At 51.2% G+C, this 15,931-nt stretch overlaps 1 protein-coding gene across 1 annotated transcript; it reads left to right on the top strand.

Annotated features, from left to right (window-relative positions):
• Positions 1-749: 749 nt before the first annotated feature.
• On the top strand, positions 750-14,361 carry LOC109443762 (keratin, type II cytoskeletal 75). The gene is made up of 9 exons (XM_019724508.2): positions 750-1,214; positions 3,091-3,299; positions 5,639-5,699; positions 6,511-6,606; positions 8,737-8,901; positions 9,748-9,873; positions 10,358-10,578; positions 11,173-11,207; positions 12,525-14,361. Exons 1-9 carry the CDS (start codon positions 750-752, stop codon positions 12,734-12,736), a joined length of 1,590 nt encoding a protein of 529 aa, XP_019580067.1. The 3' UTR covers positions 12,737-14,361.
• Positions 14,362-15,931: the final 1,570 nt, after the last annotated feature.

Below are 15,931 nucleotides of genomic sequence, written 5' to 3' on the forward strand. Positions count from 1 at the left end.
CTCCGTCGGTGTGAGGTTCAGCCAGACCACTGGGCCCTACCATCGGCCCAGCACTCACTAGCCATGTGACCCACCAGGTTTCTTAACTACTTTATGCCTCAATTGCTTCATGTGCAAAACAAGACCAGTAATATGCACACCCATGGCTCTGTGTAAAGATTAAATGAGAAGGCAGGTGTAAAGCAACCACCCATTGTGGCTGCTCAGTAAATGTTAGCAATTGTTATTGTCATCTACCCTCACAAAACTACCAAGAGAATCAAATGACAAAATGCTTGCAGCTGACCTACCACACAGATTGAATTCTCAATAAATGGGCTTTCTTCTCTTCATAAGTGACCATGATGGGAAGGGCATTATCAAGCACTTGGGTTCAGAGTCCAAGACCTGGAAATGGAGAAGAAAGGAACATATGAGAAGCAGTGGAAGTGTCTGCAGAGTGTGGCAGAGAACCTTGTGGGTGGAGGGGGCGGGGGGGCTTAGGACCCAGTCCTGCCCCAGGCCCGAATGTCCAAGCCTGGTCCTGCCCTGGGTAGGGTGTTCCCCGAGATGATTAGCGGGGCAGGAAGATGGGCCGTGGCCAGACATGCCATTGAAATGAACTCAACACAGTGGTCTTTGATCTTCTCTGGCCAAGCCCAGTTCTTGAAAGGGATAAAAGTCAAGGAGCCTTTGGGAGAAGTAGACTCTGAAGGCTCCTCATCCCTTTGCCATTTTTGCTCCTCTGACCTCTGGCACCAGCTCCCACCATGACCCAACGATCCTCTAGCTCCATCAAGTCTGGAGGCACTCGGAGCTTCAGTACTTCCTCCGCGAGCCTTCTCCCAGGCTGCCGGTCCAGCTTCAGCTCTGTCTCTGTATCCCAGGGCGGAAAGAGCTTCGGGGGTGGCTTTGGGGGTGGCTTCGGGACCAGGAGCCTCCATGGCCTTGGAGGCAACAAGAGAATCTCCGTCAGCGGGGGCTACCGCTCCAGCCGGGGGAGCTTCGGGGGTGCTGGCTATGGGATGGGTCTCGGTGGTGGCATAGGGTACAGGATGGGGGGATTTGGAGGTGGGATGATGCCCGGAGCTGGGGGCATCCAGGAGGTCACTGTCAACCAGAGCCTCCTGACACCCCTCCACCTGGAGATCGACCCCTCCCTCCAGCGGGTGCGGAAGGAGGAAAAAGAGCAGATCAAGACCCTCAACAACAAGTTTGCTTCCTTCATCGACAAGGTGAGAGGCAAGTGGGGTCCCCACCAGAAACCCTGGGGGATCTCTGCTTTCTATGCTTTTCTGAGGTCAGCTGTAACTTGCCCAGGACCCGCGATTCTGGGAACTGGGAAGACCACTGATGGGTTGGAGGAGGAGGTGGTTTCCCACTTTGTTGAGGTGGGAGCAGAAAAACGTCCACCTCCAGACTCCAGAGCTATCGAACCCATGGCAAGGACATTGCTCTTATGATGGCTAATGATCCTGTGTTGGGCTTAAAATTAGACAGTGAAAGGGGATCCGTTCGGAGAGACAGAGATAAAGGAAAGAAAGGTTACAAGTTCAGTTCACAGAAGTGGGCAGGGGTGATTTCTTTCCTGCCCAGTTTAATAGGGGCAAATTTTCCTGTGGCAACCTCCCTTGTGATTTGGGTATGTCTGGGAAGCTGAGCGGTTTGGCCAGAGGTGCACTCAAAGAGTTTCACACTCTGCTTTTGAGGAGAAGACAGTTGTGAGTTCAGCCCTGAGTTCTCCCTGCTGTGTGGCCTGGAATCCTAGGGATTTCCCCAGTTTGGGGAAAGAAATAATTCTATTTTGGATTCTATTTTGTATCACCAATGGTTCATACCCAAGCTGGTTGTTTTTGCCTGAGAAGAACCAATTCCAGGATCTGGATCATTCAGGCTCCATATCTGGGATCTGGAAGAAAGAACGCTAAACTAAGAGGCAACCAGGTCCCATTTTTGGTTCTATGGCTAGGAGAATCCCTACTTTCTCGGGCCTCGGGCGGGTTGGACAGATGGAATCTAAGATGCCTTCACAGGCCTAACAGGTTATGAAATCCCTCATCATACAGACCCAGATTTTGAATGTGTAAAACCTGACCACTGAGGCAGTGGTTCTTCAAGGTTATCATCCATGTCACCCTACTTAGCCTGGGGTTTGCATCAACAGCTGTGAGATTTCCAGGAGCCTGGCTCTGAGGGGAAGGACGTGGGCCCTGCTTTTCCTAGGTTCATCTGGAGGGGACATGGCGAATGAGGGGATATGACTAGGGAGGAGCTTGGAGCCAGCACTGCCCTCCTTCCTCTGACAATGGCAGAGAAAGCTGGTGGGGTAGGTGCAACTGTCAAAGACCCTCTGCGGGCACACTGCCATCTCCAAAGTCTTGGATGCTCTGTTTCTTCATTCTCTGAGGGTGTGGGTCATTCCAGCTACTCCCAATGGAAGGATTTTGCTTAGGGAGAAAGGTTTTGCTTGTTTTCCCAGACTGAGGGGCAGATGAGTGCAATTCAAGAAAACCAAGTTAGTAGCACAAGACCACAGAGGACCTGAGAGAGAAGAAAGAGGAAGAGACTTGCCAAGGCCACATAGCTAGTAAGGGACATGGCTGGGATTCTGCCCAGATCTCCTCAATGCAACTCCAGAGTGACCCATTTCAGCAGTCCTGCAGTGTGTGGACAATTGAGTCCAGAGTCTGGACCTTGAGAAATCATGTCAGAAAGAAAACAGACAGGTTGGATTTTCTGCCAAGAACCTCCTGCCCATTTAATGAGAATCAAAGTTTCACCTAGTAACACGATGGTGCAGTTTCTTTCTCCACCTACTACACATCCGCATGGTTTGGTGTATTTAGTGGCCTCTAGCCCCTCTGGCCCTTCTTGCCTCTCCCACTTCCAGGTCAAGCCACCACCTGTCTCCCAGGCCCACGGCACCTACATTTGCTTGGCTCTCTGCATTCCAGGCTCCTTCCAGGCTGAGGCCAAGGAGGAGGAGTCTGCTATCTGGACTCTAAGGTCTCGCCTGGCCCCCCTGCACTGTTGAGGGGTCCTGGATCCCAAAGCCCTCCAGGAGGCAGCTGCAAAGAAGCCCTAATAGTCTCTCACCTCTGGCTGGGGCAGGTGCGGTTCCTGGAGCAGCAGAACAAGGTCCTGGAGACCAAATGGAGCCTCCTGCAGGAGCATAAAACCACCAGGGCCAACATCGAGCCCATGTTTGAAGCCTACATCAGCAACCTTAGGCGGCAGCTGGACAGCCTGGGCGGGGAGCGCGCAAGGCTGGAGGCGGAGCTGAAGAACATGCAGGACGTGGTGGAGGACTTCAAGAACAAGTGAGTGGATGCTCAGCCAGCTCCGGGGAGGGCCTTGTGGGGCTCCGGGGGAAGCTTTGCCCGCTGGAAGTGCCCAGCCCAGGGAGGAAATGGGACATATACTTAGGGCTCCGAGGTAGGCTCAGAGAATGAACTGGGACCCCGCAGTCAAGAGTGTTGGCACTTTGGGGAGGGGCTGAGGTTATAGTTGATGACAACTAACGTGGGCACAGGGAGTGTGATACACACAACAACCTGACGAACTCTGCAGATGAGGAAAATAAGGCTCTGAGAGAGCAGCTGATTCATCGAAGGGTGTTCAAGTAGCAATTCATGAGTTAAGAATTAAACCCATAGAATCTCACCCTCATATTTGTTCAAACTCCATTGCATTGCTAATTTACACAATGTACATGCCTTCACCCCTAACCCTGGCCAAGGGGCCAGGGAACAAAGGAAAAAGAGCCATACATGCTGCCTTCACACACACACACACACACACACACACACACACGCACACGCACACCACTAAACCCAATAGTGTGCTCATGTCTACACACATGAGCAATTTCTTATTTTTATTGCTCTAATTTATTTCTAATTGCCTTAGTCCAAACAAAATAAGTGACTCGATGAGGAGTTTTAGTTACTGATTGTGTAACACAGTGAGAGTTAAGGATTTAGAGTTGTGCTAATATGGTTGCCACTAGCCACATGTGGTTATTTAAAGTTAAATAAACTAAAACTAAATAAAATTTTAAATTCTGCTCCTCAATCACACTGGCCACGTTTCAAGTGCTCAATCGCTACGTACGGCTAATGGATGCCACAGTGGACCCACCACGTATAGAGCATTTCCATCATCACAGAAAGTTCTACTGGCCAGCACTATTGACTCTAGCTAGTCAGTGGCTTTAGAATCTTGGCTCAACCACTTACTAGCTGAATGACCTAAAGGAAACTAGCCTCTGTAAGCCCCAGTTCCTTTGTCTGTTAAAGGGGATATTAATAGTACCCAACCCACCTTATAGGGGGTTTGAGAATATTAAATCAAAACTTGCATGTAAAATACTTGGTAGGGCTCCCAGTGCCTGGCACACAGTAAGTAGTTAATAAGTGTCTGCTATTTTTATTGTATTGATGTTTAGGTATATGTGTGTGGTGATACAGACACAGATAACAGAAGCAAGTGCAAAAGGATAATTTATAATATGTGTGCAAACGTGGAGTGACGGTGTTTCAATCCAAGAAGGCCTCCTGGAGGAGGAGGTGAAAGTTCAAGTTTAAGACAGAAAGAGGCACAGAGGAGGAACATGGTGTTGAATAGTGTGCTCCTAGTTAATAGACGCTGATATTCCTGCGGCAGGTGTCTAAGAGGCAGGGCCACATGGTGCTCACCCTCTGGCAGAGGGATTGTGAGCTGGGAAACACAGAAGACAAGGAGAGTTGCATGGAGTTAGGTGAAGAACAGATGTGCATATTTAATAAAAAGGCAGCATGAAGAAACAATAAGGAAAACCAAATCAATTGGCAGGAAAGAGCTTGTCTCAGGTCCTACTGGACAACCGAGGCAATATAAAAGCAGGGGAGGTTCTGGTTATATACATCATGTGCTTTGTGGTTTGAAAAAAATAATGACACGCCAGACGGGAAGAGCCTCTGAGAGGTTAAGTGACCTGCCCTGAGTTATTCAGCTGGAAGGTAGAGGAGACAAAGCCCAAACCACAGCTGTCCAGAGCCGCTGAGAGGGGGATGCTTAGGAGGCTGGGGTCACCTAGAACAGAAGTGCAACTTCCTTCCTAGAGATCAGTGGGAGTGGGAAGGGGGCGGGGGGTTGCTGCCTAGGGGCAGATTGAAGAATGAGAAAACTGTGTGGGGGGGAAGGTTCGCTCCTATGAGTCTGAAGACTCTGCTTCCAAGCCCCTGTTCAACGTGGCTGAGAATAGACCAATGGGTGGAAGAGCTGGCCGAGACCTAAAGCTGCCTGCCTCTTCCCGTTCTCTGTTCTTCCCCTCACGATCTGTTTGGGTTGGGGTGAGACCATGGGGTAAAAAAGGAAGCATGCACGCCCCTTTATGGGACCTGAGCTCATCAAAGAGCACAGCTGTGAGAAAGCAAGCTCAGAAAGAATGAAGGGTGGTGCTGTTTTCAGTTTGGGTTTTGTTTGGACAGGGGTGGTTGTTCGGTTGATTTAGGATTTGAGGGGGCACCCGTGTAGCAGAGAACTCTGTTCTAGCGGCACATTTTCCAGGCCTGCTCTGGAGACCCACCACTGCCTGTCCCCCTACAACCGCCATGGTTTGATCTCACTCCCAGAATCCCAGCTCCGACCACCCATCCACTTCTAATCCTTCCCACAGGTACGAAGAAGAAATCAACAGGCGTACGGTGGCAGAGAATGAGTTTGTGATGCTCAAGAAGGTGAGGGGACAGGGAACATCTCTTCTGACTCTCAGGCAATCCCTTCCACGATGACAGCTGCCACTTAAGCATGTGGCCTTGCATACAAGGCTTTATTTAATTTGTGCAACCAGTCTTGGAAGCAGGATTTACTTTCGAAGTGAGGAAATTCAAGCTCAGGTTGGTTAAACAAGTTGCTCCAAGGTTACCCAGATAATCAGAAGTGAGTCAGGATCCAGGGCTCCAAAGTCCAGCTGTAAATGCTGACAGCAGCCCCCTCCACATGTGGAGTCCAGCGCAGGGAGAAGCAAAGCAGAATGGGCTTTGTGCTGAGCTGAGTCTCCAGGACATCAAGTCAGCCTTGGGGGACAGGAGCAAGACAAGGATCTGCTCTGGAGCATTGTGGGCCTTCCTGCTTAGTGGGGAGCAGGCAGAGGGAGAGGAGAACCAGCCCCAAGCTAAGCTGGAGGAGGGAGAATGGAGCAGCGGTATATAAAGGGGAGGAAGGGGCAGAGAGTGCAAGGAGGAGGGGAAGTCACGGTGAGCCTCAGGGAGAGGCTGTAGGGCCCAGGGCCCAGGATGAGGTTGTCCCCACCATGCGGAGGTGACACAGGAAGTCTTTCCACATGACACCAGCTGATGAACTGGTGGGCATTCCCTAAGAGCCCTGGTCCTCACACAGTTTGGGACCCCCCCTCCAGTCCCACTCCATAGCCTGGAAGAGAGAAGTGCTCATCCCTGGAAGCTGAAGTTCTCCCACCTAACTCACAGACAGAGGGCTGGTTACCCTAGACCAGGAGGGACTCAGAGTGACGGCATATTTTGTGCCTAGGACGTGGATGCGGCCTACATGAACAAGGTCGAGCTGGAAGCCAAGGTGGACGCCATAATGGACGAAATCAACTTCCTGAGAGCTTTCTATGATGCGGTAAGCAGTGCCCAGTGCCCCCCCTCAGAGGGCTGAGCTTGGGGGCCTTGTCTGGGCACAGAGGCTGCTGGCTCCTTCCTCGGTCTCCTCTCTGCTTCTACCCATCCCCGGGTTAGAATTCATGGAGCAGATGCTGCTTCTCTTACCAAGGGAGAAAATGAGGTTCCCTTGGACAGCTGGAGAGTCAGGTGAGGTGAGAAATTCAACTTTGACCACATGGACCAAGCATGTTCCATTGGTCAGACAAAAGGACTGCCTGTCAATTAATTTCTTATGGTTTCCGTAGAAGTAGCTGAGCAAACCGGCTCACCCAGCCCAGCTTAAATTTACCTGTTACTCTTCCTAGAGCAGCTGCAGGACATAAAATTATGCCAATTGAGTGGCAATTAGTAAGCCTTCTGGTGCTTCTAGAAGTACACAACACAATTGCCTGGTTGTCCTGAAGACCTGTTTTGTTGAGAACACTGTTCTTGAGGACTGTGCTGAACAAACACAGCCAAGCCCCTGAGTTCTTGGAGCTTCCATTACAGTGTGTGTGTGGGAGAAATGGGGGAGGGGAGGGGACAAGCAGCACAGAGAGAATCAAATAACTCTAGCATTTCAGGTACAATAGGGACAATATGAAAAATGACAATAGGGAGTCATGGCAGGCCAATGGTGGGTAATATTTGAAGAAAAACCTGAAAAGAATTGAGGACCCAGGAATGCCAGGAGGACGCCCAGGTGGCTGGCATAGAGTGACTGAGGGGGAGAGCGGTAGAGACGGGATCAGTGATGATGAGGAGGGAGTGAAGGGGCCTTGTGTACCTGGTAGGCCTGGTAAGGACGGGTGACATGTCCCGTGGGTTCCATATGTTTGGTGCCCAACAGAAGTGGATCGTTTTTCCAGGAGCAGGAGCATCAGCTCTGTGTGTGTAGATGGATTCGGTTGGATCTTCCCACAGTTCACATGGGGCCAAAAGGCATCATTTTCTCTGCTTATTCTCTTTCATGCTGCCAACCAGTGTGGCGTTGGCTCCTCATTCTGAACTAGCCCCCAGCCCAGCAAGCCCAGGGGCTGACACCCTTAAGTTAGGTCTGCTACCAGGAAAACACTATTTGGGAAAAACAAATTGCAGCACACAACAACAAAACAATAATTTCTCAAAGCAGGAAATACACGAACCAATTGTTAATACAGACAGCAAAGGGATATTTTTACTTAGAGTTGTGATTTGGACCCGTGATTCTCAAATTTTACAACGCATCAGAATCTTCTTAGAGGGCTTGTTAAAATGCCAGTCCTGATTCAATGAATCTGGGGTGGGGCCCAAAATGTTGCACGTCCAGCAAGTTCCCAAGTGATGCTGATTTGCTGAGGAGGGACTACATTTGGGGAACACTGCTTGAGGTGGTTGTGAGGAGTGATATTAACAAATTAATTGTGGGTTTACTGTTTCAAAAACCATCTTACGTGGACATGAATTTATTTAAGCCTTCCCGAAATCAGATGAAGCACCACTGTGGATGACTAGCCCTGCTGGGACTCAGAGATGCTATCTAATCTGCTGAGCAGATTCAAGACTTGAATTTCTCAATCTGGTGCCCTTTCTGCTGTTTCGAGCATATTTCCCTTTCCCGCACCTGAGGCGCTGGGAGGAGGAAAGTTGAGAAACAAGATTGGGACAGGGCAAAGCTTTCTGGCTCATTCTGACTCAGTTTTCTTTCACATGATGATTTCTTTATTTGACATGAAAGGCTGTGTTTTCTCAGAACATGAGACATCATGAGAACATGAGGCTCTGATGTGATGTCAGCAAGGTGTGTTTCCTTGACGGAGGGAGTAACTTCTGGAAAATTCTGGCTAGAGTTACCTGTGCTGCTGCTCCCTCTTTGCAAATGAGTTGATGACAAAGAATGGGAGTAAACCCAGTGACCTCTGTAATGTGCTTCCTAGCCCTTTTAGGCCTAAGCAGGGTGCTGCACCCCAACAGTGCAAGTGAAGACTTCGATGCCAGTGTCCATTCCGGGGGCCTGGTCACAGTGTCCCAACATGCATGCACATGCACACACACACATGTGCACACATGTGCACATGCACGCACACATGCACACACCCTGCTTCAGTTCTCCCATTTGCACCCATCACAGGAGCTGGCTCAGCTGCAGGCCCAGATCTCTGAGACATCCGTGGTCCTGTCCATGGACAACAACCGCTCCCTGGACCTGGACAGCATCATCGCCGAGGTCAAGGCCCAGTACGAGGACATCGCCAACCGCAGCCGGGCCGAGGCTGAGTCCTGGTACCAGACCAAGGTGGGTGTCAAGGTCAAGTTCATGAAACAATTTTAGAGAATTTGGATTTCAAAGGCAAATTATATAGGAGTTTTATCCTCTTGGATGTCAGAGTCTGATGGGGTCAAAAAGATATGAGCTCAGCTTAGGACTTATCCTCTGTTCTGAGCACTCCTTGGGCTGCACCATTAGGACCTGGAGGAATAGCTAGATGAAGGCAGAAGGTGGTCAGTCCTTCTGCCACAGGGAGATTGGACATACCTCCAATGCCCTGTAGAAGAGAGGTGAGAGACAGCTGGACAGTACCAACCACCCGTGCCAGTAGGAGTAAGAGAAGGCTGGTGGGAACAAGTGGCAGATTGAGCCTCCTGGATATAGAGGAGAGAGATGGAACTGTCTGAGGCCGAGGGGTGGGGTAGGGGAGGGGGTGGGGTACAGGCTGAATATAGGTCGCACAATGAGCGTTTCCAGATTAGAGCGAACACTCTGAGCTGGGGAGTCACTGGGCATGTAAGATGTGGTGCCAAGGAGAACAAACATAAAAGAGCTTTAAAATCAGAGAGTGACAGGCACCCTATACGATGCTAAGTTTGTAAGGATGAGAAGTCTGGTGTCAAGGGAGAGGGACAAAAGACGAGACCCAAGAAGAAAGGTCCAACTGTGAGGTGAAGCCTGTGGACACCGAGAATAAGAGGCAGAGCCCAGGGACAATAGGGATGGATTTGATGGAAAGTGGTGGGGGAAAAGGAAAGCGCCTCCAAGCAATGCAATCAAAGCCTGTCGGGCCCTGGGAAGCCACTGCCTTCTCTTCTCTGACCTTACCATCCTTGCCTCCTGCTTCTCCTCCCCCTCCCCGCACCCCCCCAGTACGAGGAGCTGCAGCGGTCCGCCGGTCAGCACGGGGACAACCTCCGCACCACCAAGATGGAGATCTCTGAGCTGAACCGCATGATGCAGAGGCTGCGCTCTGAGATCGACAACCTGAAGAAGCAGGTAGCACTGAACCCCCAAGGTCATCCCGTCCATGCCCTGCCCTGGGCAGACCGGAGCCTGGCCCTAACTCAGCACATGCAGAGTGAAGTGTCCCCAGATGAGGGACCATCCAGGAATGTGCAGTCTCCCGCCTCACCAGGGGTGTCAGGACCTGCTTCCTGAATTCTGTCCAACATCAATTCTTCTAGGAAAGGTTCTGTCCTCTGGAAGCATCCATGGCAAAACTTTGACCTGCTTTACTGCCCCACTCTCCAGAAATGTTCAGCATTGGAAGGGACCCCCACAAATCATTTTCTCTCTCCTGGCTAAGTCTCAAATTATCAAAGGAGGACGGAGATTAATCTTAGTTTTAAACATGGTGAAGCTCCAGCCTCCTTTGCATGAAATCCATGTCAGGAAATTCCTCCGTATTTTTAAACCTGAAGCCCACACCTCTCCACATTCTCTGTGGACAATTTGACAAACCGCTGTGCCCTCCTGGCAGTGTGCTGCACTCCAGGCCGCCATCGCTGATGCCGAGCAGCGTGGGGAGCTGGCCATCAAGGACGCCAGGAACAAGCTGGCCGAGCTGGAGGACGCCCTGCAGAAGGCCAAGCAGGACATGACTCGGCAGCTGCACGAGTACCAGGAGCTCATGAACACCAAGCTGGCCCTGGACATTGAGATCGCCACCTACAGGAAGCTGCTGGAGGGCGAGGAGAGCCGGTGGGTTACCTTCTCCCACTGTGGCTCAGACTCAGTGCTATAGCAATGCCACGGAGGCCAAGAGCCCCACAGTGCCAGGCCCCAGGTAGAATTTCCATGGATAGAAAAGGGTTAAAATGCAGATGCTTCCTAGAGGCCTCCTGCAGTCATAGCCCCTCCCACAGCTCCTGTGGGACCCAGGGCAGGGAGCCCAGGTGAAAGGTGTCAGGGAGAGATGGCCCAGGACCACCTGGAAGGCCATAAGCAGGGTCATTTCTGTCCAGGCCCTGTGACACATGAGGCCACACTTGGGACAAGCCTCAGGGCCTCTGTGTTTGCCCAGAGATGCCTACACTCTACCTGTCCTTCTCTGTCTAGGGAGCACAGGTCCCTCTCCCTACTTCTGTGCATGTTTTGACTGGATCTCTGTCCTAGATGTCCCCTCACAGATCCATATTAGCTTCCTGAGCTAATGAGACGAATGACAGGCTTGTGAAGCGCAGAGCCTGGCACACAGTACGCGCTCTGTGCTGGTCATTTTAAATACAAAGAACCCAGGGCTCTTTTAACGTCTCAGCAAATGAAATGTCTCCTTTCTCTCCCTTCCTGCAACAGACTCACTGGAGAAGGTGTTGGACCCGTGAACATCTGTGAGTAAATGTCTTGGGGTGATAGAAGAGTGGGAGATAAAGTGACGAGCATCACTATTAGCGAATAGCGTCACTAGCAAGGATTTTATGACCAGAAATTGAACAAGCTGGGGCAGAGATGTCATTAAGACCCTCTTAGGGGCTCTGCAGAGACCCCTCCCTTCTTTGGCCCTTCTTCCCAGTGTGATCAAGAGAGACTAGTGGTGACTCCTCACCCCCCAGGACTGGTCCCAGTAGGGTCATATGTCCATAGGAATGATGCTACCTGGGCTCCAGGAGATCCCAGTTATGGGACAGGACTGCTCACAGAGCAATGGGTCCCCCATCTGAACCCCTGATTTCTCACCTACTTGTAGCAGGAATTCAAACTCACACAACTAACAAAAGGCTATGAAACAGGTTAAATATAAAGACCTATATTTAGATTGAAGCTAATTAATTGAACAAGCAGAGCAGTGACAGACCTGGCTTGGCCTCAGCTCATGGGAGGGAGATGGGGAGGAATCGTCTCACAGAGTGACCCAGCAGGTGACATTCATGGAGCCCTGAGTCACGGGCATGGGAAGAAGAGTCCCCTTGGGCCCCATGTGGGTCAGACCACATCAGGGAGGCTGGCAAACCAGGATGGGGGAGAGCTTGAAAACAATTAATATACAGAACAGGAATGCTTTACCTAGAGAAAACAGACACTGAGAGGGGAGGTCAAAGAGGCCTCTTCAAATGTTAGAAAGGCTGTGGAGAGCTGCGTCCTGATGTAATGAACTTCCCATTGCTGAAAGTATTTGAGCAGAAGCTAACGATTGCCTCTCAGTGATGCAATAGAGAGGATTCCACCTGGGCGACTTTCATCTGGGTGGCCTTTCGGCCTCTTTCAGCATGGGAGTCTTTGATCCTCTCAAAGTATACGGCGCCTCACATTTCATTCAATGAGAGCTCCTGGGATAGATGAGGAATGAACACGCATAGGAACCTAATGCCTTGGTTTCTGTCAGGGGTGACCTTGGACATGCCACTTGATCTCTTTTTTCTCCAATGTTTCCTCTACAAAATGGGGATGCTTGTAGTAACGGCATCCTCTCAGGCCTATTGAGATCAGTGTGGTCACAGTTGTGAAAGGGGTTTGAAAGATGTTGATGTCCTGTGAGGAGATGCTCGCGTTGAAGCAGTGCCCACCCTCTCGGACCCTGGCATCCAGGGGACTGAAGGGATTCCTGCTCCTTGAGGAAGAGCCGTGGGAAGGAACCACCAGATCTGGGCAGGGTGGGTCCTGGGAAACCAGAGGGGCCTGCCACTGTGCCCTGTGTCTTCTCTCCACAGCCGTGATCTCCTCCTCCGGGGGCACAGGCTACAGCGGGGGTGGCGGCCTCAGCATGGGTGGGAGCAGCGGCTACAGCAGCGGCCTCTGCTATGGTGGCAGCGGCGGTGGTGGCGGCTTCAGTTCCACCAGCGGCCGCAACATGGGCGGCAGCAGTTCCAGCATGCGTATCATCTCCAAGACGTCGTCCACCAAGAAGAGTTACAGGAGCTAAAGGCCCCACTCGCCTCAGCAGCCTGCCCCCTAAAGCCCCTAAATCCCTGCCCAAAGGCCTGCCGCTTTGCTGACACCCCCTGCACAGAATCAATCCTGGCAGCAGGAGGCACAGGGAGCAGACAAGTAGCCTGGGAGCTCTAAGGTCACTTTATCCATCCCTCTACTTCCAGACAGCTCCCCATGGAAGCACCCACTTGCTCCTCATCCCAGAGCCCTCCAGGGGCCACAGGCATCCATTCTGACTAACCGTGACTCAACTGCCCTGAGCCAAGACCTGGGCTAGGACTTTGCCCTTCAGTAGCTTCCAGAGCAGGGGTGCATTTGGGTCTTCCCCATCCTGTTCAACCCAGGTCCATTGTAACCACAGTCTTTCATGGGGGCTTAGAACTGACCTTGGTGCCACCAAAGAAGTTGAGTGAAGTCTGGCACAGGCCAGAGGCTCCATGTGTGCTTTCTGGCTGCAAACAGAACACATTTCCTGCAGGCCACTCAGACCAGGAAATGTTGCAAACCCTGCCTGTGTATTGCCTCCTCACCTCCTCCCTTCTTGTTCCCACCCAGGCCCCCAGCCACTTCCCTTGACAACTCCCAACAGCAGAGTATTTGAATGAGAAATTAACACCTTTCAAAATATTACCCACTCTTGATTATTCATAGGAGAATAGAGTAATTTTATCAAAAACCCAAAAGTTCTCCGTGGCCTGGGGCTGCATTGGATACTTCATAGCCAAATTCCTTTCAAATCTGCCTCATTTAAGCCAATATTAGAATTAGTGGCTCAAATAGAAATGTCCTGATGATGGGGGGGATGAGGCAGGCTCTCCTGCGAGTGTGGGAATGGCAGCTCTGCCCCAAATGCCTATAATAGACACATCAGGAAAAGGAACCCAATTAGCCAGTAGTAGAACTGTCCCTAGAGAGTCCTGCAAAATAGCCCTCCAGGCTCAGGACTTCTTCTCAGTGCTCTGTGCTGGCCAGTCTCTCTTCTGGAAAGTTTTCTTTCCTTTTTACCCTGCCCTTCCCACCTTCTCTTTCACCCTCACTCCTTTTTCTACTCAACCTCTACCACTCTGTATGTCTCCTCTCTCAATCCCGCTCCTCTCCTCTCTATTTCTTTCCTTTCTTCCGCTCCCTCTCTTCTGTTTGGCAATATATTTCCTACTTCCTACCTCTTGACCTTTCTTTTTCTACCTTCCTGTTTCTAAAATGTTTATACAGGATGGATTTGCACCTCCCCAGCCCTAGCCAGAACCGAAACCCTTGAAGGCAGCTCACCAAACGCCCTACCCCACAGGGAAGTGGAAGAGAGAAGTTCTTCCTTCGGTATTTCTCCTCACAGGGGACACTTTACTCACCCCTTAAAGGAAGAAGTATGGCGGTGGTGGAATAGGGGAGTGGGGTAGGACAGAGATCTTTTGAGGCTGGCCTTCATGGGGTGGTATTCCTATTTAATTAGAAGAGTTGTACACCCTCAACACACCTGCCATGTATTCAAGACCAAAGTGTATTCCAAAGGCAAGTGGAGACTGGCCGCCATGCTGTTGACACGAGCACAGAAGAATTCAGTACTTCAGAAAAAAGTCACTCCCGCTCTGATTGTTTCAAACCCTTCTCAATTGCCTGCTCCCTGTGCCTGCCTATTTCCTGAAATGGCTTCAATAAAAAGTCACTGAGCTCTGTCGGTCTTGACTGAGTCTGTGTCCTATCTCACACTCAGAGGGCACCTTGGAACTGGTATTGTCCAGGAGCAGGTACCTTCCACCTACAATGAATTCGGTGCATCCCACTCTGTGGCCAAGCTCTGAGCCTGGGCTCCAGGGAGCCCAACACAAACACGGAGACCATGCTCTGGCCTGCACGTGGCCCGGGGGTGGGGAGCGGCTTCTCTCCCATGTCCACGTCACCCCAGTGAGCCCTGCCCTCACAGGTCTGCCCACTGTTTCATTCATGTCCTCTGGCGGGAATCTGGAGGGCATCTGCTCTCTGGTCTGACTTCTCAGCACCACGATCACCACTAAGAGCATCTTCTGGACTCGGCTCTGTGGTGCTTCCTCCAGGACACAGTGAGAATCACTCCCCCCCCAACACACACCACCATCGCCGATGGTCTCTTATTACATCCTCACCTCCCCCAGCCCCAATCTTTCCTCCCCAGGATTCTAGGACCTAAAGTCAAGATTATACGAAAGAAGACATTGTAAAATGTCACAGTGAGACTGAGAACTTCCAAGCACAAGAAATGTTTGTGCTCCAATCTCCTAATCTACAGGTGGGGAAGCAGAGGGACAGAGAAGACATAATGAATCCCAGCCTTATCATGAACAAGCTGGGTAGCTTGGAGGAGTTACTTAACCACTCCGCTCCTTACTTTTCTTATCTGCTATGTAGAAACTAGTCATGGTGTTGTCATAAGAATTAAGTAAGATATGAATGTAGAGCTCAGGGTGGTCCCAGCACATAGTAAGCACCCAGTAAATGTTATTACTATTAGTATTATTGATTTGGTTCTGACCTGGAAAAAAAGGCACAGTACAGAAAGGAAAGACCTGTCGGCCGCAGCAGCAGTTTCACTGATGGGACTGATGGAAAGAGGGAAGGAACAGAAGTGGGAGGCGAGTGGTGAGCCTCCCCAAAGAGCTGTGACCTGGGTGCAGGGGGAGAAGACCTGTATCTCGCATCCCCCTGAACAATTCCTGAGGGTAGCGACTGTCCCCAGAAATGTCCTCAGGCCAAGGCAGGCTCTGTCCATCTCAGGGAGGCTCAGGATGGGGCGGGAAGGATGGGAAGGAAAAGCAACGTGGAACCCCGAGCTACTGGCTGACACCAATACATGTTTGGGCAGGGCCGAAGAGTCCTGGGGGGAGCGTGCCTTGCCCTCTTCTCCTCAAGCACAAGGCGTCTCTTCTTGAGTCCCCTGAGGTCTTTCTGGACTAAAAAGCTCCTGGAGTCAAGACTCTATGTCTGGAGCCTACGACCTCAGGAGCCCTAGTGGGGCAGGGTTCACTGAGCCAGAGCCAGCACCCCACCTAGCCTGAGGAGGCACAGGGCCCAGCATGCCTAGGGAAGATTCTCCCACCCAAAAGTCTCCCCCACCCCCCTGGAAGTCCTAGGATCACCTAGGAGCCCATGGAGAGCACTTGGGCCTGGAGCATCTGAGAAGCACATAAAACAGCCTTGAGGAAACAGAGCAGCC

Source organism: Rhinolophus sinicus, linkage group LG02 (genome assembly GCF_036562045.2).
Source record: "Rhinolophus sinicus isolate RSC01 linkage group LG02, ASM3656204v1, whole genome shotgun sequence".
In the NCBI taxonomy this organism is placed as follows: Eukaryota; Metazoa; Chordata; class Mammalia; order Chiroptera; family Rhinolophidae; genus Rhinolophus; species Rhinolophus sinicus.

Bases quoted from the DNA above. Each gene is read 5' to 3' on its own strand.
- LOC109443762 (XM_019724508.2), top strand. From the start codon at position 750: ATGACCCAACGATCCTCTAGCTCCATCAAGTCTGGAGGCACTCGGAGC. The intron at 9,874-10,357 runs GTAGCACTGAAC...CCCTCCTGGCAG, and splicing joins TCGACAACCTGAAGAAGCAG to TGTGCTGCACTCCAGGCCGC. The intron at 11,208-12,524 runs GTGAGTAAATGT...TTCTCTCCACAG, and splicing joins TGTTGGACCCGTGAACATCT to CCGTGATCTCCTCCTCCGGG.